At 39.5% G+C, this 25,778-nt stretch overlaps 5 protein-coding genes across 5 annotated transcripts; all 5 read left to right on the forward strand.

The window, feature by feature from the left end:
* Positions 1-1,433: 1,433 nt before the first annotated feature.
* Positions 1,434-3,097, forward strand: LOC111651339 (complement C1q and tumor necrosis factor-related protein 9-like). The gene is made up of 2 exons (XM_087172682.1): positions 1,434-2,173; positions 2,465-3,097. The coding sequence occupies exons 1-2, from the start codon at positions 2,131-2,133 to the stop codon at positions 2,857-2,859; spliced, it is 438 nt and encodes a 145-aa protein (XP_087028808.1). The 5' UTR covers positions 1,434-2,130; the 3' UTR covers positions 2,860-3,097.
* Positions 3,098-3,247: 150 nt separating this feature from the next.
* Positions 3,248-7,420, forward strand: polr2i (RNA polymerase II subunit I). Its single transcript, XM_023401307.2, has 6 exons — positions 3,248-3,421; positions 3,583-3,637; positions 4,825-4,898; positions 5,286-5,360; positions 6,764-6,815; positions 7,039-7,420. The coding sequence occupies exons 1-6, from the start codon at positions 3,360-3,362 to the stop codon at positions 7,099-7,101; spliced, it is 381 nt and encodes a 126-aa protein (XP_023257075.1). The 5' UTR covers positions 3,248-3,359; the 3' UTR covers positions 7,102-7,420.
* Positions 7,421-7,449: 29 nt separating this feature from the next.
* Positions 7,450-9,389, forward strand: pglyrp5 (peptidoglycan recognition protein 5). Its single transcript, XM_023401306.2, has 4 exons — positions 7,450-7,963; positions 8,108-8,303; positions 8,445-8,563; positions 8,754-9,389. The coding sequence occupies exons 1-4, from the start codon at positions 7,948-7,950 to the stop codon at positions 8,927-8,929; spliced, it is 507 nt and encodes a 168-aa protein (XP_023257074.1). The 5' UTR covers positions 7,450-7,947; the 3' UTR covers positions 8,930-9,389.
* A 2,204-nt stretch (positions 9,390-11,593) lies between these two features.
* Positions 11,594-13,262, forward strand: foxg1c (forkhead box G1c). Its single transcript, XM_023401305.2, has one exon. The coding sequence runs from the start codon at positions 11,619-11,621 to the stop codon at positions 12,837-12,839; it is 1,221 nt and encodes a 406-aa protein (XP_023257073.1). The 5' UTR covers positions 11,594-11,618; the 3' UTR covers positions 12,840-13,262.
* A 5,062-nt stretch (positions 13,263-18,324) lies between these two features.
* snrpd2 (small nuclear ribonucleoprotein D2 polypeptide) lies at positions 18,325-20,844 on the forward strand. The gene is made up of 3 exons (XM_023401304.2): positions 18,325-18,439; positions 19,494-19,673; positions 20,387-20,844. Coding segments are annotated over exons 1-3 (357 nt in total). The 5' UTR covers positions 18,325-18,437; the 3' UTR covers positions 20,562-20,844.
* The last annotated feature ends 4,934 nt before the right edge of the window (positions 20,845-25,778 follow it).

A 25,778-nucleotide genomic window follows, 5' to 3' on the forward strand; every position in this document is an offset into this window, starting at 1 on the left:
AAAGATTGAAGATTGAAGACATATTTTTGCACTCAGCCTGTGCTGGACGATCACTGCTTCTTCTTAACTCAAGTGCATGCAGATTTATGTGGTTGTTGCATTCATCCAATTACTGCATTTCAGACTTTCCAATGTGTCCAAACAAAATATATACTGACATCATAATCCTGGCATTAAGTTAGATAACATCAGGTTTTAAATGACAAGTTAAGACATTATTTGATGCAGATGAGATTGGTATGTCAAAAAGAAATTGTCATGACATGTAGGAAAAGCTCGGGTGTTACTATTAACATAAAGGATGGCCAGTAATGGGCATGACAGTGTGACAGAGAGCCATCATGCACAATACCAGGACCATGCAACTAAAACAGCTACAATTTTCCTATTGTGACATGTCAAACTGGTGTCTGTGATAAAGACAAAAATCAGATTCAGGAGACAACTTCAACAGGCATGTTGAATAGATTAAAGGCTGGAACATTAGGAGAACAACACAAGTTGTGTGAACAGAATACTAAACAGCTAAACAGAACGCAGTCAGCCTCAATGTTACAAGTTACACCAGTGCTTTTGCTTTTATTATATTTTGTGGTGTGTTATATTCTAAGTTATGTATATATAGTCAAAGTCAAGTCTCACACGGAAGTTTCTCACATTACTATCTAACCAATGTTATCAAGTGCGAACTGGATGCAGGTGTGTAGTGCACTGTCATAGGGGAATTCAGCCTTGGAGAAACTCTTAATTCTTGCAAGTGTGCATCATGTTTCTGTCTAAGATACACACACAGACGTCAGTACACCTTTACCCCTTCTCCACAATGGTGAAGCCTGGCTCCTCCACAGTGAGTACAGGTGGGTTACCAGCAGTGTGTAATCCCCTCTGTGGGCTAAGTCATAAGCTATATATGGCACAAGGTAGTGAAGGAGCCAGTGCAACACGAAGGGCGTCTTACGTCTGCAGAACTTTGGAATTGTGAGAGTTTTTTACCACTGTTGCGTGATCAGGACAGTGCTTCCTCTTAATTCACATGCTTTCATAATATGTGGTCATTCACTCAGATTCAAGTTGGTCGGTTTAACTGTTACTCACTCATATTGTCCACCACAATACTGTGTGAAACATTGCAAATCAGTGATCTAGCAATTTTGGTTATTTATGAGAGAGAACCAAAAATACTTGTGTTGTGGAATTTCCAAAATGATGAAAACACCTGCTTACTTGTCAAGAAAATCTTGTTCTGCTAAAATGAAGCCAGGACAACACGTAAAAGCCAGAGGCAAAGACATCACAACTGATTACCAGTTTGTGAGGGTTTTGTTTTCTCAGCTCTGCTCTTAGGCTTACTCTCTAAATCTGTCTTATACTGCCACTTGTGGCAAGTTGTGAAAGTGTTGTAGCACTGATACGGAAGAGTAATATCAGTTTAAAGAAATCTGATCAAAAATTTTAATATGGGATAAAACATAGATATGATTAATGCAACCCATAAAAGAGGAACAAAAGTAATAATTAATATTAAGTTCCTGAACTTTTATTAAAGCTGTCAATTTTCACTTCCAGTTCTTGTTTGGGTTACAGTCCAGTGTATGCACATGTGATTAAACTTGCATCCTCTGTTGTGGGTTGACCAAAATACTTAAGAAATAAAAAAAAAAAAAAAGAAACACCTTGACGGACAAAATCTTAAATACCAGTAGAGGGACCTAGCCGGAAAAACAAAAGTCAACAACTCGTCACAACCTATAAACCAGATATACAACTTCAGCCCACACCTCTGCTTGTCTGTCTACCTTTGAAGCATTCTCTTGCAAGACAGCAACAGGTAAGAAGCGCTTTGCTCCAAAGTTAGATTTGTTTAATTCTGTCCAAAATTAGTAAAAAAAAAAAAAAAAAAACTTTTGAAAGGACTTGCAAATAATTCTTATAAGGCTTGCCCTGGAGTGTTAGTATGTGCTTCTTTTGCATTGATTAGAGAAATGCAGTGAAATTCAGATAGAGAGAGGAAATGTTAGTAGGCTACTCAGTCCATTGTGTGGTATACTGGAAACATCTGTTACATGTCATTGTGTAATCTTGTGTATAACTACCATTCATTTTTGTCTTACAAGTCTAGAAGTTTTAGTCATGGCTTATGTCCCTGGCCGCGGAGACAGCATTTCACCACCAGGTAAAAAAAACAAGAAGCATTTTTAACATCATTATATCTCCCTATAACACCAGTGTTTTACAGCATTTCATAGAACTACATTTTGAATTACAAATTCTTGGTAAAACTGTCCCTTATAAAGATTATGAAGTACTTTAAATCTAACTATGACCACCTATTGAATATAATTTTTAAAAGAGTGAAACATGATGTTCAGCCCCCCTCCCCATCCCAATAATTTTCATATCTCTAACTGATTTGGTTTGGCTGTAAACAAAGTCCTTACTCTGATTACCATTTCACCCACTCCAGGCACTGTGGCCTTCACAGCCAAGCTGGACATCTGTGACAGCTACCCAAAACACTCAGGAGTCCTGAAGTTTGCCACTGTGCTGCTTAACGAAGGAGGAAGCTACAGTCCTGACACAGGCATCTTCACCTGCCCCGTGGATGGCTTCTATCACTTCACTGTGCATGTGTCTGTGTATGGGCGTGGACAGTGTGCCATATACAAGAATGCAGAGAAAGTAGTGTCTCTGTATCACACCTCCCTCCCTGATAAATGTAGCCAAGTGGCCAGTGTCAGCAGTGTGGTGAAACTGTGTGAAAAGGACACAGTCTGTGTGAATGTCTGGGGGCCTGGCAGAAACGATATCTTTGCAACTGAAGATAATGACACTGTCTTTGTTGGAGTTCGTTTGAGTTAAAAAAATTTTTTTTAAAAAACTCTGTGTCAAACTGTCAATTAAGTCAAGGTGATTATTGGATTAGTTTGTCACATTAATGTTACATTGGTTTGAATCTTTTGTTTGTGTTTTTTGTTTGCCCTTTTTTGGTGAATATGTGAAAAAGTGTGTTATGTGTAGGGTGTTTTATGACAAAACCAAACCAGAACCGAAAGCCTGTGTCTTTGCATCAATAAATTTGACGTTTTGATGGCATAAACTGTGTTTTTCAATTACCATAAGCCAATAATAATATGATAATATGATAATACTGTATAAGGGTTTTAATGAAAAAATAATGTTTTTTCTGTCTTCCAACACCTAGGAGGCGCTGTCTCTAAAAATCATCACATATTCAGAAGTTCACGCATGCGCAGATAGCGTGTTTTCAAACGGCTGGACGCGATAGCGGCAGCGTAAAGTGACTGAGCATCACATTTGTTGTATTTATCAAGTTTTATCTTCCAGCACTAGTTTCTCCAATGGATTTAGATAGCGGGACATACGAGCCAGGATTTGTTGGGATACGGTTTTGTCAGGAATGGTGAGTCTGTGACCGGGCAGAAGTTAGATATGTTAACCTAGCCGGTTAGCTACACGCTTGTTAACCTAACGTTGTCTTAACGAATGGCTAGGCTTCGTCTTATTGTATGAAATCATTGAAAACCTCAGGAAGCCACTAAACACGCCTCCCCTGTTTTCCAGTAACAACATGTTGTATCCTAAAGAAGACAAGGAGAATCGTGTCCTGCTTTATGCGGTAAGTGTCTTGCCACTTGTCTCTGTTATTAAGTTGTGAGCCCACTTTAAACTATGACTACTGCCGCAGTCTTACAGTTTCCTTACTCAGTCTCCCTCTGTACAACCCACAGCAACCTCGGGATGTTCTGTTTAGTTTACCTGGAGAGTACACAAAACTAAGTGATGAAGTCATGAAGTGGCGCTCAAATCATACATCAGTATGAGTCAGTTTATGTGCAGTGCAATGAGTCTAAGTGAAGTAGGGGTCACTCGAAACTTGCACATGGTAACACTGATATAATGTAATAATTTTTTATTTAAACCTCAAAAACTACTATAAATATTGTAACAACGAAAATCAATTCAAATGGGTGCAAACGGAAACTAAAAGGTTAGAGACTAAGAATTTAAAATGATCAAGAGGTAACAACAAATTCATTTTTTAAGTGCTTTAGCCAAAGGCAGTTCTTACAAAATCAGTATGAACTTGGGGAACATGGGACAAAAGCCAGGTGTAATGGTGTAAATTATCATGGACATAATATATGATGGCAGTTTTCCAATAAGGGCCTTGTAAATAAATAAGTATGCAAATCATAGGATTATGTAAAGGTTAAAAACCCTGGGCTATATTCCAGAAGGCAGATATGGTGAAAGGTTTTCACAAACACTTTAACAGTTATTGTTATAACTCACCTGCTGGCACCAGCACTTTGTCTTAATCAAGCTACAGTTGAATAATTAAGTAGGGGTCTCTCTTTATCATGTATTAAGGAAATTCAAGGCAGTTAAACAACAAATGAGTGGATTACGCTGAATGAAATGCAGTAGTGTTCATTTATTGACTCTCTTCCACTCCAGCTCAGACTCTTTCACTGCCGCTGTTGTGTTTTTTAAAGCATAAATGTGCATCGTCGCACATTATTATTTCTAACTCCAGTGGGTTAAAAAAGACACTCTCCTCTTTATTTACCCGTTACCATCGTGAATCGTGGAAGTGTAGCTCCATTGATGATGGGCTTTTTTCATTCACAGAGTGAACATACTCATAGTTGACTGAATTAACTCCTTACTCATTTAGACTAAACAAAAGAGCTTATGAGATGGCTTGTTGTGACACCAGAAGGTGTGCTGAAATGTCCATTGTATGCCTGTAATAATTTTTCTGCGTGCCTTATTTGTTTTTTTAATTATCTCAACCCACAGTGCAGGAATTGTGACTACCAACAAGAGGCAGACAACAGCTGCATCTATGTCAATAAGATCACCCACGAGGTTGAGTGAGTAATAGAAACCACAGTGCCATACAAATGATCAAGATGGTGATTTGACTGACACTGACTAACCGCTTTAATATCTGATCTTCTTGTTATCCAACCACTAATGGGCTTTGAAGAGATCAAAATAATTGGTCGTAGACAAGTGACCCATTTATAGTTTCAGGTGTGGACTGACTGTGTTAATTGTGCGCATCTGTCCTTAATTTTAATGGGAAAATTAGTAAAAGATTACGCCTTGGTGTTAACTGTGCACATACGAAGCAAAGCAAAATACTCAGTGATTACTCACAAAGCAAAATATCTGCCACCTTTGCATATTTAACGTGTAATTTCAGTCATTGGAGGACTATTTCTTGTTAACCATCTTTTGTTTTGCTCTTTCTCCAGTGAGCTGACGCAGATCATCGCTGATGTATCTCAGGATCCAACACTACCAAGGACAGAGGACCACCCCTGTCCCAAGTAAGTTTTTCTATAATCAGCTGGCCGCACTCATTCATTTTGGGCAGCCCTGATTGTTTTGTTAAGGGTACTAACACACTGCTCTGTTAGTTTGGTGCCAATATTCAGCATAGTTGGATATGTAAGGGCGGTCAGTGCTGGAAAACAACTTTGGCCTATGAGCTTCATCACGGGATTTTTGACCACCAGAGGGCAGAGAGTTGACTCCTTAACAAAGCTATACCAACAAGTTTTGATAAACACTACCAACTCATCAGGTTCTTTTCTCTAACATACTTGCAATTACACTTGTGGCTAAAATAGTAATCTTATTTGAGTCTTCCTTCTCTGTACCTGAATAATGTAAGCCAAAAATATATTGGGAATTAAGCCCTTATTGGGCCTGACGTCTTGGAAGAATAATGGTGTGTCTTCAGTTTGCTGGATGTCGATTACTTCTGTTCTATTTTGAACTGGGCAAGTATGGTCGATTTGTGTACTCATGATTTTAATATGGGGAAAGGTGAGTTGGAGTGGTTAACTATATGAGGAAGAAAACCTGAATGATTGGCAGAAAGCAGCTGAAAGATGTATTAACCTACAGAATGGAGAGTTGATTCTTTATGAGCTGGACTGTTTTAACAGGCTCTTCCCATAACAGAGTGATTTGATTCAATATATCAAAAGTCTTGTCTGACATAGCTTTTAAATTTGCTCCAGAAATGACTATGTTAAATGTATGTAGGGCAGAATAACATCACTTTTGAGAGTTGTTGAGTCCAATTACAGATAGCGTGTAGTGACAAATACTTCGGGGAAACACAAACTAAACATAGTCGTTCACACTCTGCTGTAGTCATCTGAATCACTCTATAGCCAAATTGATGACTCATGGTGGTAGTCACCAGAGCCACGAGAACCAACACAGCGCACCCCTTGCTGACTTAACACGAACATTGTCATTTTTTTAATATTGAAGTCTCTACCCATTATCATCATCATTATATAATTATCTAAAATTTTGCCACAGGTTTCTTCACATATGCCACTTGTTTCTCTTTTCTCTTTAGAAGTTTTTAGATGGGGCCTGGAATTTTTGTGTAATCTGAGAGGTGTGGTCACATGTAAATAACCTCTAATAAACTGCCCAATATCTTGCACCACAAAGTCTCAGTGTGGTTTTACACAACAATCAAACTGGTTGTCAAATATCAGAGGCGTCGCTGCTACATAATGACACTAATTCTGGTTCGACATACATAAGCCCAGTCTCGTTATTTAATGGCCACATATCATAAACACTCATACATATAGGAGCATAGCTCTTTTTGGACTGATTGTGAAATGAGACATTGTGCCATTGAGTGGTTTGTTGTTTCAAATAAAGTATTTTCTAACATTGTGTGTACACCATCTCTTTCCAGATGTGGTCACAAGGAGGCAGTGTTTTTCCAGTCGCACAGTATGAAGGCTGAGGTAACGATCACTTGTAATTAAATACAGTATGCATGAACTTTAGTCTTTATTTTGTTTGTATATGAATACATTTACCATCTTTCTGTGGCCAGCAGCATACCATGAATGAAATATTAACAGTAGTGTGCAAAATTGTACCCAACTGTCCATTTTCATCCACACTTATCCCACCCTCTTTGTCCTGTGGTCCACACATCTTTTGTTCTACTGTTTCTCCTAACAGGATGCTATGAGACTGTACTACGTCTGCACGGCTCCTCACTGTGGACATAGATGGACAGAGTAAAGTTGGTGATGATGAAGAGGTCTGACATTTGCATCTACAGTACTGCTATTCACACAAAAAAATGCTCCTAGCTGTAGCTCAAATAGATATTTTTATTCTACTATACAAGTCAGAATTCTACACAAATTGGTAAAAATGAATATGATATAATATCTTACTGTACAATTTGCAGGACTGTTGATGTTTGTAGACCCTGAAATGTTCTTTGTATGACATGGTTGTCAGACACCATCTTGTGAATATAATGTATCAATAGTTTTTTAACAGTCGTCCTTTTCAAAATGTGTTTTGTTAGATTAAAAGAATCAGTTGTTTCAAATGTCTCTGAGTATTTACTGAAACATGTAAGACATAGTTTTGCAAATATTCATATAAACATGTAACAAATGCTTTTATAGATATTCGCATTAGTGGAAAAACCCATGCGTTAGTCAGCAAAGAGAGTGTCCTCTACAGTAGTTATTGGGGTTATACCATGTGTTATTTCCTCTTACTGTAAAAGCATGAATGTTGGTTGCTTTTGAAGCAGTCATCCCTGATTTGGGAAAAAAAACTTCCACCGTTTTGCTGTTAACATGTGGAATGTTGAATGTTACAGTCCCACTTCCTCTTTTCTCAAATATGTATTCCAAACAAGACGTTTGCGTAACTGTGGACTATTACTCAGCCAACGTGACCGCTCAGCAAATAACTCATTTGCCCATTGAAGTGGCATGCATCCACATGCAACAAGAACAACAACGGTGTACTTCCCATGACCACACCTCCTGACACAGGTTCTTTGAAAAGGCAGCTGCACAGTCTGCTGCTGTTCATTCATCACAACCAAAGGCAACTGTGCACAGAATGATGGCACAAAAAGGTATGACAAAAAACTGCATTACACTAGAGATGTTTCACTTGGAGATCTTGTTGCAATGATTGTTGCTGATTACGTCTTCAGTAATGACATAAGCCGGCTTTTTATTTTGAATGTGCTTTTGATTGTCTTCAAATTGCTTTTCAGTGAACATTGTGTCAAGAGCGCAGTGGGGAGCAGCTGCCCCCAAACAGAAGGAGAAACTGAAAAGCACGGCCCAAAGAGTCATCATACACCACACTGCCCTCCCAAGCTGCAAAGGCCTGGCAGAGTGTAAGGGCCGCATTCTCAGCATTCAGAGAGGGCATATGACAGACAGAGGCTTTGATGACATTGGATATAAGTGAGTAGCTTTGTTGCCTTTAGATGTCACAAGGAATAAATGATTATTTGATCATGGCAAATTTAGTTTTGCATGTGCAACATGAACAAACTGGGTTTTCAATGCTAAAGGATGCTCAACAATACTTGGTATATGTTTCAGTTTTCTCATCGGAGGAGATGGTACAGTGTTCGAGGGCCGTGGCTGGGGTGTGGTAGGGGCACACACCAAAGGCAAAAATCATGACTCAGTGGGGATTGCCTTCATGGGCAATTTCAACAGTAGGTACATTTATTTACTTTTTGTATTGTGGCAGCAATAAAAACACATATGTCTATGGAGAGGGGAAAGAGATATAGTTTCTTATGAAGGAAGTGACATACTATTCTGGAGACATTTTCTTTGCACAATATGCATACAGCATAGAATGATAAAGTTCTGATGATAATGATAAACGTCTTCTGATTTCAGATGAAACACCAAGCAAAGAGGCAATATTATCAGTGAAACAGCTGCTGCAGTCTGGACTTTCCCAGGGCTTTTTATCTAAAGAGTTTCGTGTGTTGGGGCACAGAGATCTCGGAGAGACAGAATGTCCAGGAGAAAAGCTTTATGCTGTGCTACCACAACTGAAGGGTAGCACATAAAGCCTGCTGCAAATTGTGATCGAAAATTCTTCCCTTTTGGCACATAGGCCTCAGCCTTTGGTATAAACAGGGTAACACAGCTTCAGAGATAAAACACTTACTCTCCAATCTGTTTCTTTTCTTTTCACATTTTTTATTATGGGTCTTGAAACACAAGTTTCAACACATATTCACAGCCCATCTCTCTTGCAGCAGAGGGAGCCCTCTCATGGGATGAGACCAACAGGCGCTAGTTGTCAATGAGATCATGTCAGAGTGGCTCACACTTTCTTTTAGTTTGTCATCTTATTTTTTAAGTTAATTGAGTCTAAGTGCAATATTAATATGGTGTGCAATACATTTTCCTTAGAAATACTCTGTTTGATATTGTTATGAGTGCACCATAGTGTAAAATAAACATTCACATGGATTTAACCTGTTCTAATGTTATGCTACGTGTATTTTGGAAATAAACACTAATTATCAGCAATATTATCACTATTTAATTTATTTTTCATTTATGTAAGGAATTTGCTTGCCTTCTACCATAAAGGTCAGAGTCTGCCACCAAGTAGCACTGCTGCTTGGATTTCACGGACACTTGAGCAGGGATCCTCCAAACAGAACTAATTCAAACAGCAATAAAATATATTTTGTATAGGCCTATGGGTTTTCTTTGGAGAAGATCGGAGAAAGATATCCATGGGGGATTACAAGTGTCGAGTCAACAATGCATGCTTTCTGCAGTGCCAGAGACATTCCCAACAAGCGCTCACTTGTGTGGCCTAGGGATTATGGAGGGAGGCTCCTATCGAATTGACGAAAAAGGTTATAGTAGTTAACAAGTTACATGTTGTGTAGTTCCGGTTGTCATGCCTGATGACTGGTATATGACCTATAAAACTGCCAGTGTAACAGTTGATTTGATTGGTAAAAATGACTGAAAAATTAGCCAGTTGTTACAGCTTTGGTAAAGTAACCCACAGTTGAATTATAAGTGGTCAGGTAAGGTGAGGCCTCTTGTCTGTGGTGGCTCAGGCTCTATGAGTGGTCAGAAATGCATCCAATCTATATTGGGTTTTTTGGGGGTTTTTTTTAAATTGTGTTGATCACTGCCTATTTTTTGAAATTTACCAAAAAAAAAAATCTCCACTCTTTGCCCCTGACCCTTTCAGAGCCTGTACTGGCTTTTACTGCATAACTCATAATGCATAATGCATAATACAAATACAAAATAAGGGTGTGTGGTGGCCTTTGAACCGATAGTGTCACGTAAAACATAACACAAGACTCTGACTCGACGCCCCCATAGGACATGTTTCGCTCTCCTCTGGCTGGGTCCTTATTGAGAAACAGTCTGCAGCAATAGGTGGAAGTGTTGCACTGTTGACTCTCAGCAACACCACAGACTACCTGAGTGTAGGTTTGCACTGCAGTGCCATTAACAGTCAAAGCTTTTTCCATTTTTAGTCACTGTGCCTCCAGGATGACTAATAAAACATGATAGCTCATTGTCTGAACATGCTTCATTCACATGAAGGAGTGAATTGCGGTCGTCTAGGAAAACCCTATTACACAACAGTAAAAAACACATTTGTTTATAGTCAGTAAATGTAGTTGGTTGCTATTTCAAGATGTCAAGAATTTTACATCAGTATCTAAGACAAACACACATCAGGTTCTGTTAATTTTGATTATTACAGATTTATTAATAGTCTGTGCTCAAATGGTGGTATTTTTGATCAGATTACCATAAAGCAACATGGCACTAAGAGAAGCAGCAGAGCTTCATGTGCACTATGGCCCACTATGGGGGGATGTTGAACCCAGGCCTGTTTTCTGTCTGGTCAGTAATGTGCTTTCCTTTGCCATGTTCTTACCATATTGGCATTTGTTTAAAATCTTGTCATAGCCGCTTTAGAAATAAGTGGAATTTTTTTTGGCCTATTTGCTGAAGTTTTTACACATCATGCATCTGTCCATTGCGTTTTACTGTGTGTTTGTTTAGGCCAATTATCGACAGGATCGGTGAGGCTACACCTACTTCTTTCTTTCTTTTGATCGGATGCCTATTTTGAAAGATCATTGGTGTCAGCAAAGCAGCGCAGAGAGAAACAGATGAGGCCAGCCCAGAGGGCAAGGCGCGTGTGTGAGCGTAGAGTTTCATGAGTCACGGAAGTGTTATAATTGAACCTGAGAGTTCACAGATCAGTCACACAGATTGACAGCACACCCGTTTCACACGATTTTAAGCGTCTCCTGCAGACTATTGAGTTTATTTTTTTATTTTTTATTTTTCATTTTCTTTATTAGGGTCAAGAAGTATCCAATGCAAGTAAATCATTTTAGTTCCGTTTTGGCTAACTTTTGATTTAATGGAGAAAATGATTAAATATCTGTATTGAGGTAAATTAGTTATTATATCAGCTCTAAGTACTGGAACGTGTACAAATTACTCCACCTCATGTTTCACTTTTAGATCCTTTTTAAATCCCAAATCAAAGTAATCCACTACTTTTTGTAAGTAACGAGCCCTGGCCCGCTGTGATCATGCGCATTTGTTGTCGCGCTGTCTGGCCAGCGTGAGTCTTTGGCTCCTCACCACTTTGAATCAGCGCATCTTTGCTCTGTGTGTTCAGTGACTCACTCTGCTCTGAACAACGAACAACTTTGAGGATTTAGGATTTGAGGGGCGCCCTAAACCTTTGAGATGGAGGATTTGAAAACTTCAGAGCGATTTTTACACAAGTCTTCATTCAGCATCAGCAGCCTGCTGTGGAGACGAGAGGGGGTGTCGAGTGACCAGGATTCTCCTTCTCCGTCCCAGAAACTGCGCTCCGCACATCCAGAGAAATCCAGTGAAGAGGAAAAGTTTGACAACGAAAAGAACTTCGAGAAACCAAAACAGTGCGCTAAGGTAGAGGCTAAACCGGTGACTGCGAGTGGAAAACGAGAAGGAAATAAAGGAGAATCCAAGGAAAGCGGGGGAGCAGAAGGAAGTGTTAAACCCGAAAAGCCTCCTTTCAGTTACAACGCGCTCATCATGATGGCGATCCGCCAGAGCCCAGAGCGACGGCTCACACTCAACGGCATCTATGAGTTCATCATGGACAACTTCCCATACTACCGACAGAACAGACAAGGATGGCAAAATTCAATCAGGCACAACCTGAGTCTTAATAAGTGTTTCGTTAAAGTGCCGCGCCACTATGATGACCCGGGCAAAGGCAACTACTGGATGCTGGACCCCTGCAGTGAGGATGTCTTCATAGGTGGCACATCAGGGAAACTCCGGCGCAGGGCCACGTCTGGCTCCAGGGCCAAACTCGCTCTGAAAAGAGGAGGGAGTCGTCTGATGTCCTCAGGCACTGCAACCAGTGTGACCTTGGCCGCAGCGGGTTCGTTTTACTGGCCGGTGCCGCCGTTTCTGCCCCTGCAAACACCAGTGCGCACCCACCTTGGCGCAGGGACTTATCTGAGCGCTCATCCCCGCTTCTCCAACCACGCCACATCGGTTGTTTCGCAGCGGTCCCGGCTGAGTGCTGCAAGTGCTGCAGACGCCGACCGGTTCGTGCAGACGCACCAGGAGATGTCTTACATCGGAGTCAGCTGCGCGCAATCCCGCCGCCATCAGATTGGCACTGCCTGCACCGCTTTCTCCACATCCATCCCTGCGTGCACACTGCCGCTGTCGGATCCGTGCTCTTTTAACATGATCTCCGGACAGGCCAGCTACTTTTACTCGCATCAAATACCATGTGCCGCAACTTTTAGTCCAGGGCAGGAGGAGCGCGCAACGACCAACTCGTCTCCGGGACAATTTTTTTCCAAGAGCGGCCACTCAGACCTCGGGGGATGCTGTAATGACTTTGCAAATTATTGCCCTCAAATCAATTCAAGCCCTCCTCCCTCTTGGAATATAGAAAAATAGAGTAACACTCCTAACACTCAATATCTAAGATTTAAAATAGGCATATTACTGTAGAATTTAGATGATCAAAGAAAAGGCCAGAGCATTACACTTCAATGAGAGCCTGCAACGTGGAATTTATTAAGTTTATGAAAAGCCTGGTTAATGAAAATTGCCCTGCAATATTTGCCTAATAAATTCTCTGTTAAGATATCTGAATTGGATCGAGCAATGTTTTGCACTAGACTTGTATTATTTCATCAGACGGCGTGCTGTGCAATTTGTGTCAAATGAACAAAAATGAGCTGATAAACAGCATTTGTAAGGGTCTCACGAAAAATTAAAATCAATGCTTCTAACACGAGTCATTTAAAAAACAATCTGTAGAAATATGTATTTGCGCATTGGTTATTTCAAAACACATCAGTGTTACCAGGGGCAGGGTCAAATTATATTGTAATTAATGGCCACTTGATCCCTAGGCCTATCTGTTAGCTGAAACCACATACATCTTTTAAAAAACAATGTTCTCCACTTATGTCAACATTCGTTATTTTTCACACGTGTAAACCGAAGTGGTGTTTGCGCGCATGACACTGTTTTAGGCCTAATGCCATCCAATGAAATTATCTCTTACAAAATGCAGAAAAGACATTTTAAAAATGAGATACAATAAAAAGAGAAAAAGAAATTATAACTGTTTCTGAAGTGATTCTTTTCAGCGTGCATGTTACCCAACAACTTTAAAAGCTATTAAAATGTTGTTGAAGTTATGGAAAGCTCTGATAAGAGTGAGTGTAAGCGAGAAAAAGTTCCAGGTGTCTTAACTTTCAAAACTGTTAATGAAATTATTTTTAATGACAAAAAAATGAGACCATTTAAAACGTAGAAAATAGACCTTACAGTGTGAGTAAAAATAGTGTTAAATGAAAGTTAAACTGCTCATTTGCTGCACTTATTGTCTTCGATTTCGTTTATGTTGCAACTAAAAAAATATTCCATTCATATTTTAATTAGCCTACATGTAATTAAACGATAAATAATGCATTTTTAATTGTGCTTTCTTTTCACCTCATTAAATCTATAGCTGTTGTTGATTGTTCTTATTTGGCTGTGTTATTATGTTATTATGTTAGTAAATGTTTCACTCTGGATTCAAGCCCACACAAGATCTATAGAAAAATAAAAAAAAATTATTTTTTCTTAAAGACCAAAAACAGTTCAAATGTGCAGCTGAAAGCTTGAAACATCATGTTGAAACAGAGCACAGTCTGTGATGTAACCTCAACAGGTAGACATGATATTTCCAGCCACGCTGATCTTATTGATCTGTCTTAAGTTTCACCCGCCGCTGACATCACTGCCTGTTAAACTTTCCCTCACCTCTCCCCGTTGCTCCGCCTGTGATAGAAATGAATGAAAATAGATGTGCTGTATGAGGATACAGATTAGAGCGGCTTTCTGGACAGCTGCCTCCGCTAAACAAAAGACTCTTTATATCAGAAAAGACCCCATCCCGTCACCTTTCCAAACCCAGTCACATTCACAGTCGCCTGTGGTTAAAGCAGACATGGGCTGGATCAGGTAACTTCACTGTTGGCAAACTCACGGTCTAGATAGATGCGATGATAATAATATTTTCATTACTGGCATGAGTAATCGTGAACGCAGCACAGAGAGCAGAACAGACCTTTATCCCCCCCCCCCCAGGCAGGAGTAAAAAGATACTCTTTTTCTTTTTTAATTAATAACCACCTTCCACAGTGCTGTAAATCACCCTGTTTAACATACGGTTTCACTTCACAGTTGGGTTGGGACAGTTGTTGCTGATATCTGTTGCTGCTGATGCCAGTGTCTTGCAGACCATGTGCCATGTGCTGAAAGTAGAAATAATAAGAGGGTTTCCTCATAAGTGTTGCCACTAAAATCAATATACAGTGAAATAGTAAAAGAAAGAAAAGTCATTTAAAATTTAGGGTAAGCAGGGTAGGATCTTGTAATCTTTATAATCACATTCATATTTTATTTTATTCTTGTAATTAAGCTAAATGTCTGTGAACTATTAAAAAGGATTTCTTTTTTTTGGGGGGGGGGTGTTATCATTTTTCTAAGTCAAGGGGGAGAGTTAAAAGACATTTTTAATATTGCAGAGGAGGAGCTTGCTTATCTCAGCCCTGTTCCCCACCCAAATCTCTTTCATACGGTCCCTAAAGACAGCAAATCTTTAGGCCATAATCATAAAAAATAAAGTTCATTTGAAATGTAACACTCCTCATTATCAATTATTTCATAGTAAGCTTCTTGGCCATCCGATTTTAATGGTTGTATATTAATCTCTGCTCTCTTAATTGGGCAGCTGCAAAGGTGTTTTCAGATTACCGCAGCCCCACCACATGCACAAGCTAAAGCCACTTTGAGCTCATTTTACAGGCCTGCTGCTCCACAGTTTAAGATGCAAGTCTTTTGGCTGAGGTAGGTGTGCTTCATAAAGATATAGTACAGCTCTGGAAATCAATCCCCCCACACTCGCCTCTCTCAACAGCACACAGGCGGCTATTATCTGTAGCTAGTGGCTTCCACAGGTAGATCTGCCACCCTTTGAAATAAGGTGGGTGGGTTGTACACTCCTAGGCGTCTGTCTGTCTCTTGCCAGAAAGCCAATCTCTCAATGTCTCATTGCTGCTGTGTAGATAATGTAGCCTACATCCCCATCTCTCTCTCACACACTTTCCCCTCACTCTTGTTGTGTTAAAGAGCAAAACAAAGACTTAGCTGTTTGGGGCTGCGGTATCCCTTTGGCTGCTCCCTCTGCCATCTCTTTCCCTGTGAAAATTTCTGCAACAGAAATGTGGTGAATGTACACTCACTGAGCGCTTCAGTAGGAACGCCTGTAAACCTGCTTATTGATGCAATTATCCAATCAGCCTATCACCTAGCAGCACTGTAATGCATAAAATCATGCAGATGGAGGTCGGAATTTCTGCTGAGGAATGCAGGTGGTAGGGTCAGAGTTTGGCATTAACAGCATGAATCCACAGACACAACCTGCCCTGTGTCAACAATCCAGGCTGCTGGTATGTAATGGTGTAGGGAATGTTTTCTTGGCACACCTGGAGCCTCTTAATACCAATCAATCATGGTTTGAACGCCACAGTCTATCTGAGTGTTGTTACTGACCGTGTGCATTCCTTTACGGCCACAGTTTACCATCTTCTTAAGAATACTTCCAGCATGATAATGCACAATGCAAGCAAAAGTTGTCTCAAACCAGTTTCATGAACAGCGACGGTGAATTCACTGTGGTTGAATGGCCTGCCCAGTCACCATGTCTGAATCTTGTAGATACTTATGTTTGGACTGTATGTCTTTTATGTAATGTTTGTTCTGTGTGTTGCTGTCTTTTAACTTTATACCCTTTCAGTCCCTACCCCCTTTTCCTCAAGAGGCTCTTGCCTTTTGCCAGACCGCCATTGTGAATAAGAATTTGTTCTTAATGTCTTGCCTGGCTAAATAAAGAAATTGGCAACATGAGTGTGCAGCTGATATTATGTGATGGTATTATGTCGACATTGGACTAGAAGCTCGGTGGCTCACCTGGTGGCTCACCTGGTTAAGCGTGTACCATAAACAAGGCTGAATCCTTACTGCAGTGGCCTGGGTACGAATCCCGCCTGGGCTTTGCTGCATGTCATCCCCTCGCTCTACCCTGCAGTTCTGTCATTCTCTACTGTCTCTGTCTAATAAACAGCTGAAAGAAATATTTCCAGCATCTCGTTGAATCCCTGTCACAACGTACTGATTCCTGCATTCAAAATTGAATGAAAGTACACACTGTATTATCAGAAAACTGTACTTACAGTACCAAAAGTTAAACAAGGCTAGAATTATTATAATCAGTGTTGGGAAGGTTACTTTTGAAATGTAAAAGATTAAAGATGACTAATTATCCTGTGTAATAAGTAATGTAACTGTTTCAATTCCTTCATGGAGGTAATGTAACTAATTACATTTGATTACTTTTTAAATTACTTTTCAGCACCATTAAGTCAGTCTGTTGGTGCCCTGTATGAAAACACAATGCTGGGTTAAGTTAGTGAGTGTGTTAGTGAGATCTCACACCTATCACCAATCTGAGACACATCATCTGAAGATATGAAGATGCAAAGCAACAGAATGAATGTTATTTTCTACATGTAAGCTTTTTACCGAAAAGAATATATTCAGATGTAATCCCTTTGTAATCACCAATGTTTTGATTAGTGATAACTTGACATCTTAATTTAATTTAAAAAAATGTTTCTCATTGACAAACAGATTACAATTACATTTATTTTGCAATTTGATATGTAATCCCATGTAACTATAGTTACTCCCCAACATTGATTATAACTGATATATTAACTTGTGGTCAGCAATTTAATGTTCTAGCCATTTCAGCGGGCAGCCTGCAAGGGACACTAGGTTTACCCCATGTAATATAGGTCTACATAATTTGATTAATAGTAAATTTGTTTGTAGCCTTGTCTTGTAGAGGGACCTTGTGTTAAATCTTGTTTTAAGACCTTAACTGTTCTCGTTTACATTGAGCTCATTTGTTGTAAAGTTGTGTTTTATCAGGCTGCCTCTATTTTTTGTGTCAGATAATTAGCACACAAAAAATCTCAGGCAATGTTATATGAGTCCATCATAGGAGTACAGTAAAGCTACAACCAAAAATTATTTACATTATAAATAGGTGTGACAGATGGTTCTTTCTTTTTCTTTCTTTAATAACTAAGTGATTAGTCTGTAAAATGACAGAAAATTGTAGGAAAAGGCCCATTATTATTCTATGAAGCCCATGCATTTTTGCATGACCAGCAGTCAAAAATACAAGAGAAGATGTAAGAAACTAACAAATACATATCTGAAAAGTAAGTCATATTTGCATAAGAAATGACTCAAGCAATTAATTGATTGATTGAGTAATCATTTCAGTTGTAAAGTGCTGGTTGTTTTCTGGGTTTCTGGTAGAATAATGAAACAGTCATGTACAGTGGGGGTCAATAGGGGCGAAGGAACAAGGTTTTGTCCTCGGGGCCCCCAGAGAGGTTAATCATGGTCAGGACTAAGGAGCTAAGATCAGCTATTATATAGGTTATGGTTAAATATATTGTGTTTTATATTCTCAATGTAAGTTTTTGAAGTCTTCATCTGCAAAATAATTTACTAGAGTTGTTAAATAATGGTTGTAACTACAGTACTTGGCTTTGAAATGTAGTGGAGACTTTAGAGTAGAATAACATGTAGGCTACTAGAGAGCAAAACCCTCAAAATAGTAGAGTACGTGTGATTTCCAGCACTGTCGGCCTTTAGCAGCAGCCTGTAATACAAAATATACATAAGATGTATCTTAAATAAAATAAATAACACAAACTGGCGTAGAAAATGTTTACTTCTTGTGATTGATACAGTTTCAGGAGAACCGTGATGAACCGGTTGTAATTCCGGCACATAGACGCGCGTACTAGTTGACCCGGAAGCAGCTTGATTCACGCGTGAATCGTTGAAGATACGGAGGCACCCGGTGGAGACGAGCGGGACACGGTCTGAGAAAACAGTTATTATAAATCATCAGTCATGTAAGTATCAACGATGATCAGTCGGTCTTTGAGGGAATGGTCATGTTGACTCTCAGAGCCTGAACTCTGAGTCGCATCCGCCAGTAACAACAATGCTACCCAGTTAGCATTTTAGAGAGTCACCAATGCTAGCGAGGCCAGTTAGCTGCAGTTCATAAATCCTTTGTATGCAATTTCTACCATGCGGTGTATTTTCTGGGCGACTTATGTTACTGTTACAATATAAAATTACAAAAATATAAAGCCTAATTTATGTTTGTGAAATTGCTGTGATGCCAATAGTTACAAGTCAGAAGTCACACAATAGCATTGCTATATGCTAGTTAGTCAAATGCTAACATCAAGCTCCGAAGTGACTCTGTTTCCCCGTTTGTGATTAGTTACGTTTTAATTAATATCAATAAAATAATACATATCATGGTGAGGTTTTACATCTTACAGTCTTTGCCAAAAAGTGATGTTTCTCGTCTTGTTTTTCCACACAAGAGTAATGTATAATAATATTTTCTGTATGTGTTTTGGGGAAGAAGTTTGGATCCTCTGATGATAAATTAAGTTGTTTTTCAGGGAAAAGAATAACTAAATAAACAGTGACTTCCAACAAATTGCCACATTAAAAATATCAAAACACAACAGAACATTTTCTACATACTGAGAAGGTGTAGAAATAGTGTGATTAGTGGATTAGTCAGTTGACAGAAAAATAATAGTGTAAATGTTGTTTTCAACCTAACACATTAATATTTCCTACTTTTCTCCGTTTTATATCATTTGATTTAATATTTTGGGGTGTTGGACTGTTGGTTGGACAAAAAAAAGCACCTGAAGACATCATCTTAGACTCACTGTTTTCTGATGTAGACTCAATGATTAATCTAAGAATCACTTATATAATTGGTAAGTTAAAGTTATTAAGTCCTTGTTAACACTTGGGTGTAATATCAAATGAAAACAGACGATATTCTCACTATATGAATGCCAACATGCCGTTCTGATCATGCTCACTTATTTATTGCCACCATTTTTAATTAGTGTTCTTTGTGTCACTCCTCAGGAGTTTGTTAACAAAGCCCAAGTCTGAGATGACCCCTGAGGAGCTCCAGAAACGAGAGGAGGAGGAGTTCAACACTGGTCCCTTGTCTGTGCTCACCCAGTCAGTCAAAAACAACACACAGGTCCTCATTAACTGCCGCAACAACAAGAAGCTGCTTGGAAGAGTCAAGGCTTTTGACAGGTACAGAACGCAGTCGCTGGTTTATGAAACAACAGGACTGATTGCAAAGTATCACATTACCAGTTTTTTTTACGTTAAATGTTATACTTTTGTAAATATAGAAGACTTGTAAATTATTTTTTTTGTATTCTATTATGTTGATATTTATGTATTTGGTATATATGCTAATATATTCAAATAGGGATAACAATTTTACTGATATCAACAACTTGAATTTTTATGGTCCTTTTGATGTCCCCAGTGAGTTTACTGTCCTTCAGTGGATTGTATTTGCTCTGATATTGTAGCCATGACATATAATGCAAAAACAGAAGTTTAAAAACACTGCTTTTTTAAGCACCTGTCCTTATTTATTACAAAATATTATACTGCCTCATAGATTCAAGAGTTATAACTATTTGATTCCAATATTTGTATAGTGTAGTATAATATTTATTTTTAATATCAATTTCAGACACATTTGAAGCATCAAGAAACAGATTAGTACAATGACATCTGTTTCCTCAAGTGAAAATGTGATCGTTTTTATCGATATCAAAACAGGAATTTGATCCTTTTAATGATCTCAAACGCTATTAACGGTATTGAATTTATCCTTTACAAATGGAATAATTTCTGGATATAGATGTTTTGATTAAAATAAAGCACTGACGCTATATAGTATTGCTTTTCTTATATCTAACCTTAAATCTGCGCTCGCATTGCTATTGCAGGCACTGCAACATGGTCCTGGAGAACGTGAAGGAGATGTGGACGGAAGTTCCCAAGAGCGGGAAGGGAAAAAAGAAGTCTAAGCCCGTGAATAAGGACCGCTACATTTCTAAGATGTTCCTCAGGGGCGACTCTGTCATCGTCGTGCTGAGAAATCCTCTGATCACAGGAAAATGAACTGCTTGTTAGACGCCGAGCTGACGCAGTCACTCAGGCCTTTTTCTTTCTTTTTCTTTATTTGAAAGATTTGAAGGCAGTGGACTGTCATTATTGTGAGCTTTGTTTTACATTTTTGTTGTTGATAACTGAATTCACAGTTGAGACAGAAATTTAGTGTCAACAAAAAGGATGTTTCTACTATTTTGAGAGTCAATAAGGTACAACAGTGCCTGATTTTGTTTAGTCTACAAAAGTCTTCTGTCTTTTTCAATTTAATAATAAAAGTGATCAATAGATTCAAGAGTTGTGCAGGTATTTACTTGCTTTTAGCTTCTAAGTTTCCCCCTACATATTATAGTTCTGTCTTGTCTAGCTCATTCAATACCCACTACATCACATGTATTGAAGAAAGCTTTGGCAAAAATGTTTCTTTTCTTGGGTATTTTTGCCAGCCCCCCCGCCCTCTCCCGCTGTCACCCTTTCACTCTCCCCTGACAGGATCTAAAGTGTCGGGCTTGATTTCAGCCAGCAGCGCTCAATATGCGACAAACTGCCGTTTAAAGGCCCACTGCATTATTGATGAGACCAGATGCGCTGACTGTCACTTCACACCCTCCTCTCTCTCCATTTCAGGCTGTTCCTCTCTGCCGCTCGGCCCCTCCTGACCACTTTGTTAATTGTCTTAATAGCTCGACAGCTCGTCTCGCCTTACCTCTCTCTAACAGTTGGCACCTAACCTCTGCTCTTTGGTGCTCTCAGATTTAGTGGTCAAGTGTACCGGATTTTGATTGAATGAGTAAATATAAGCCTGTCTGTATTTAACAATTTTTGGAAAGCTGAATGGCATCGATCTTTGATTAAGTGTTTACATCCTCTCTGGTTTTTCTGTAGTCCTTATATTTAGAGTACAACTCCTTGAAGTGAGCGGATGCATCTTGCATTCACTCATAAAATCGAATTTTTCACTATAGCCTAAATTTTCCTTCCTGCTAAAGTACTCTGTCGTCCTAACATCTTGATTTCTCACATTTCATACCTAACGTTACATGACATGTTACTACTCCCACTGTCAACTTTAGCGCGCCTGCGGCCAGCACCTGTGAAGTATCTGTGTGTGGGCACCAAGGCCTCACTAATTTACAGCTCTCAGGTGCAGCCTGCTGGGTGAGAAGGAGGAGAATCAGTCTGAGCCCTGAATTTGAAATGCAGTGAACTTTTATGACCTTTCTGTAATGGTTTGCTCTGTCGCTTCAGGCAAATCTTGACTTCCACTAAAATTTTGAGAGAGATCATGTAGCAGGAGCTGGAAGGTTTTGCATAGGCAGGTGAAGGCATAAGGAAACAGGGCTGCTTAGGGCCCCGTGGCCACCAGGAGGCCCCTAAATGAGTCATCTCCTCACTAATTTCATAGTTTAGATACTGAACTAAAATAATCTTTATTATAGATTTTCTGTTTTGCACTTTAAAGAAAAGCAAACCGTTAAATACACAATATTATAAGCTAACTAATAACTATCTTTAGCATTTTAGCATGAAAGCTCATTCTTTATCTTGGGTACATACATAATCTGATGGTACTATCTTGTCCCTGGGTGTAATGACTTTAGGTGATATGTAGTTAAATCAAACTAGATATAAAACAATAGGTAGAAGCAATGACATCCTATCAAGGTTTTGTCTTCACTCAACATTCATGATGATTACAGTGGGGGTGCAGATTGAGAATGGAATATAAAGATGATATCTGTTTTCTCTGCATAGAGGGGAAAAAAGGAGGTTTTGCACTGTAAAAATCACCCAAATCTGTTTAAACCGCCTGATTCATACATGGCTTTGTACTTAATATTTCACTGGCACCTGATCTCACAGGAATTTTATACTGTGTTGCTATGGTAATTAAATATCAATATTTCACAATATTTTTGCCAAAAGATCTCTCATTTGGTTTTTTTAATGATGGTGGTGGAGAGTGCTGCTTCACACGTCGGTCTAAAATTTCCCTCGGGTGGTCAATTAGGTCGAGATCTGGTTGACTATGAAGGTCATACATCATTTTCATCTAATCAAACCATTCGTTGACCCCTCCAATTCTGTAAGCATATCTAATTTGTCATCTGTCTGTATTTTGTGTCTGCCATTTTGGTTGCTTTGCAGCCTAATAATGCTGAATTATAAAGGTGCCCAAATCAGCACGGCCCATGCCTGGTAGTGCAGCATCCTGTTGACCAACGGATCCCCAGTTCAGTTTCTGATATCACATCAAGCCAAGTGAGCAACTACTTGGGGCCCGGTGGACACATCTGGATTACCATATAAATCCTTTGTAGGTCCTCAAACAGTCTTGGACCAACCTTGTGCTTGTGAAATGGAACAGCTTTGAATTATGACTGCCACATTAAGCACACAGACTGTCCTCAGTTTACTGTTTGACATGACCAGTGCAGCATCCTAGGACAAAGTGCTGTCAAATAGCTGGTGGGTCTGTTTGAAGATGCCTGCGATAAAAACAACTTTGGGGACCTCATTTGTTGGGTATCATCATGCGCTTTTCTCATGTTACTTCACTCATCTCAAAGACACTTCATGAATTCCTCTCCCTCCAGATTTTGGGGGGGGGGGGGGGGGGGGGGGGGCGAATGATCCATGAGCAGGAAGGCAGATGTTTTATTCAGTAGGTAAGCGATAAGAGGGGGGAAGTGTGATTATGATAGCGATCGGTCATGCATCGATACTGAACCCTCCCGGCAACGCAACACCCTGCAGCGCATCGATCGGGGCCAGGTAACCGGAGCCTCCGCCGCAGTTTGTTTTCAAGCAGAGCCGCGGTCCGGGTGTCAGAGTCGGCCAAGGCCAGGTGGAGAGAGTGGAGGTGCAGGAGGAAAGGGTATCAGCCTCGGCTTCGTAAACACACAAACAGTGCCTTCACTCATCTCTCTGCCTTTAAGTGTGAATGACAGTAGCTGCAATGAGACGTTCAATGGCAGCCAAAACAAGAGGGATCGGGTGTATCGAGCTGCTGTGTGTGACCCGGGCCTATTTACAAACAATCACTGCTGTAGTGGGATAGAAAGTGGGCTAAACTAGTATCAGGTGTGCTGATTTTTTAAAATTATGTTTCATCCTACATTTCATATCGGCTACTAACATCTACTAGGAGATAATGACTGTTATTAGCCTACATGTCTGTGTAATCAGTGTTGATGTTACAGGCCTAGGGCCATATTTTCCATCATGAGTCCAAATGTCCCCAGCAAATCCCACCCAACTAAAAAACAAATGGCTGCCCACTAAAATCATTGTAGCTTTTTTTTTTTTTTTTTTTTAATTGTATTGTATCACTTTTTCTGCAAATTATTATGTTGAGCTTGACAGTTCATTCTTTACATTGGTAACAGCTGGAAAAACAGTCTCAGCTCAATGTCCACTAGCTCACTCTGAGCTTTTGACCATATCACACTGTCTTCGTCAGCAAGAGTTTGTTGTCATGGCTCCACCTTATGAATGTTAGAAATGTTCAATATTCTTAATCATATTGAAGACTTTTCATCCATGCCATCTCTTTAAGTGATTTGCCTAAAAACAGGTAAATTGTCAGATATTTAAACCAAAAGAAATATCAGAATCAGGCTAAAAAAAAAATAATCACAATTTGTAACATGTATGATTATGTGTGCAAGAGAAGAATGTACACGACTGCTGAAGTCATGTAAAACCCCAATTTCCCTACATTTAGGAATTTAGGATAACAATATCTTCTTCTTGAGGAAAGGTGGCATCATAAACTTCTGTAATCTGACCTGTTAGTTACAGATTCAACTACAACCATCTCTGCTGTTTTTGATGTTGAAACAAAAATGGAACATCACATAGAGAAAGTTTCCAGTAAACTGCAAAGTGTGAGCGACACCTGTCTGTAATATATTAGGGGTATATTGCCATCTAGTGGATTATAAAAGTAATATACCTATATGACAAGCCATTTTAATTTAATTATACAGCATGTCCTGAAAACTGAAACACATTTACTGGGTCTTGAAAGCAACACCTAATCTAAAGATATCTCATATGACATGCAGGTCATTAGTTGGCCTTTTTCATTTTGATCTTTATCATGGATATGTGTCACCAGCAGATTTACCTTTCATTTGATAAGTAGCACAATGCTCTGGTATAGAGATGAAAACAGAGGTTTAAGTTCTTAATTCAGAAAATTGCTCAAGTTTATTTCGTATTCTCCACTATGAGGTCAGAAACCTGGTTACTTTTTTGGTGTCTAATGGTCCCAATTTGCCCTGTGAGGAGGAGTTCAAGGCCTACGTACATTTCAGGACATGTCACTTGGACTCTCTCTAAAATCCTACTGTTGCCCTTTGCTTAGCTGGCCTCCAGCCCAGACCTCTTAGTGAATAGTTGTGTCTCACTCCCGTTTGCAAATTTTACCCTCCTCCAGTCACATTCCTTCCCTGTAAAAAAAAAAAAAAAAGAGATAGAGTGAGAGTTAAAATACTTTACACATTGAATTTTATGTCCTTGAAAATTCTACCAAACTCTGGGATAGTTAATACTAAATCTCAGTCTCAGGATCCAGACTGACACATTTTTTCCTTGGTTAAAGCTGAGTTGTATTATTCTCTTTCTCCATCTGCTATTCAAACAACAGTGCAGGCTGAGGCTTTCAGACGCTGCCTCAGGACTGTATTCTTCAACAAGTCCTGGGCTCTCTGATATAAGATGTAGTAGATGTGCAGTCTGTTTACATAATAACCTCTCTGCAGACTCACAGGCATAGAGAGAAACGCAGAAGTGTAATTCAGCCCAGCTTACCAAGCACATCCACTATGTCAAAAACATGCCGTTGTGTGCTTCTTCAGCCGCTTGTCCCCCCTTCAGACATCTCTTATTTAGTTTAAACCTTTAACAGCACCTCTGAACACTTGTTATAGCCACACTCCTCCAAGTCTCATGAGGCCTCGTTGTTGGTGTCCAGCAGGTCCTCTGTCAGGCTGCCAGCTGTGGACGGTGTCGACCGACTGACGTCAAGCTGTGGAAATAAAGCTGTGGTAGGAGGAGCGCAGGAGAAACCTAAAATTACTGCATGACTCTTTCCAATTCTTTTACGGGCTACTTTCTGGGAACAAGACTTTTTGAGGATGAGCCAACACAAATCACACAAACGCCTCGGGAGCTGTTCTTAAAAAAAACTGCAGTGACGAAAAATAAATTGGGTTTACTTGA

This window comes from Seriola lalandi, unplaced genomic scaffold, assembly GCF_002814215.2.
Source record: "Seriola lalandi dorsalis isolate HSWRI2012SDOR001 ecotype SW California unplaced genomic scaffold, Sedor1 jcf7180002053582, whole genome shotgun sequence".
Taxonomy (NCBI): domain Eukaryota; kingdom Metazoa; phylum Chordata; class Actinopteri; order Carangiformes; family Carangidae; genus Seriola; species Seriola lalandi.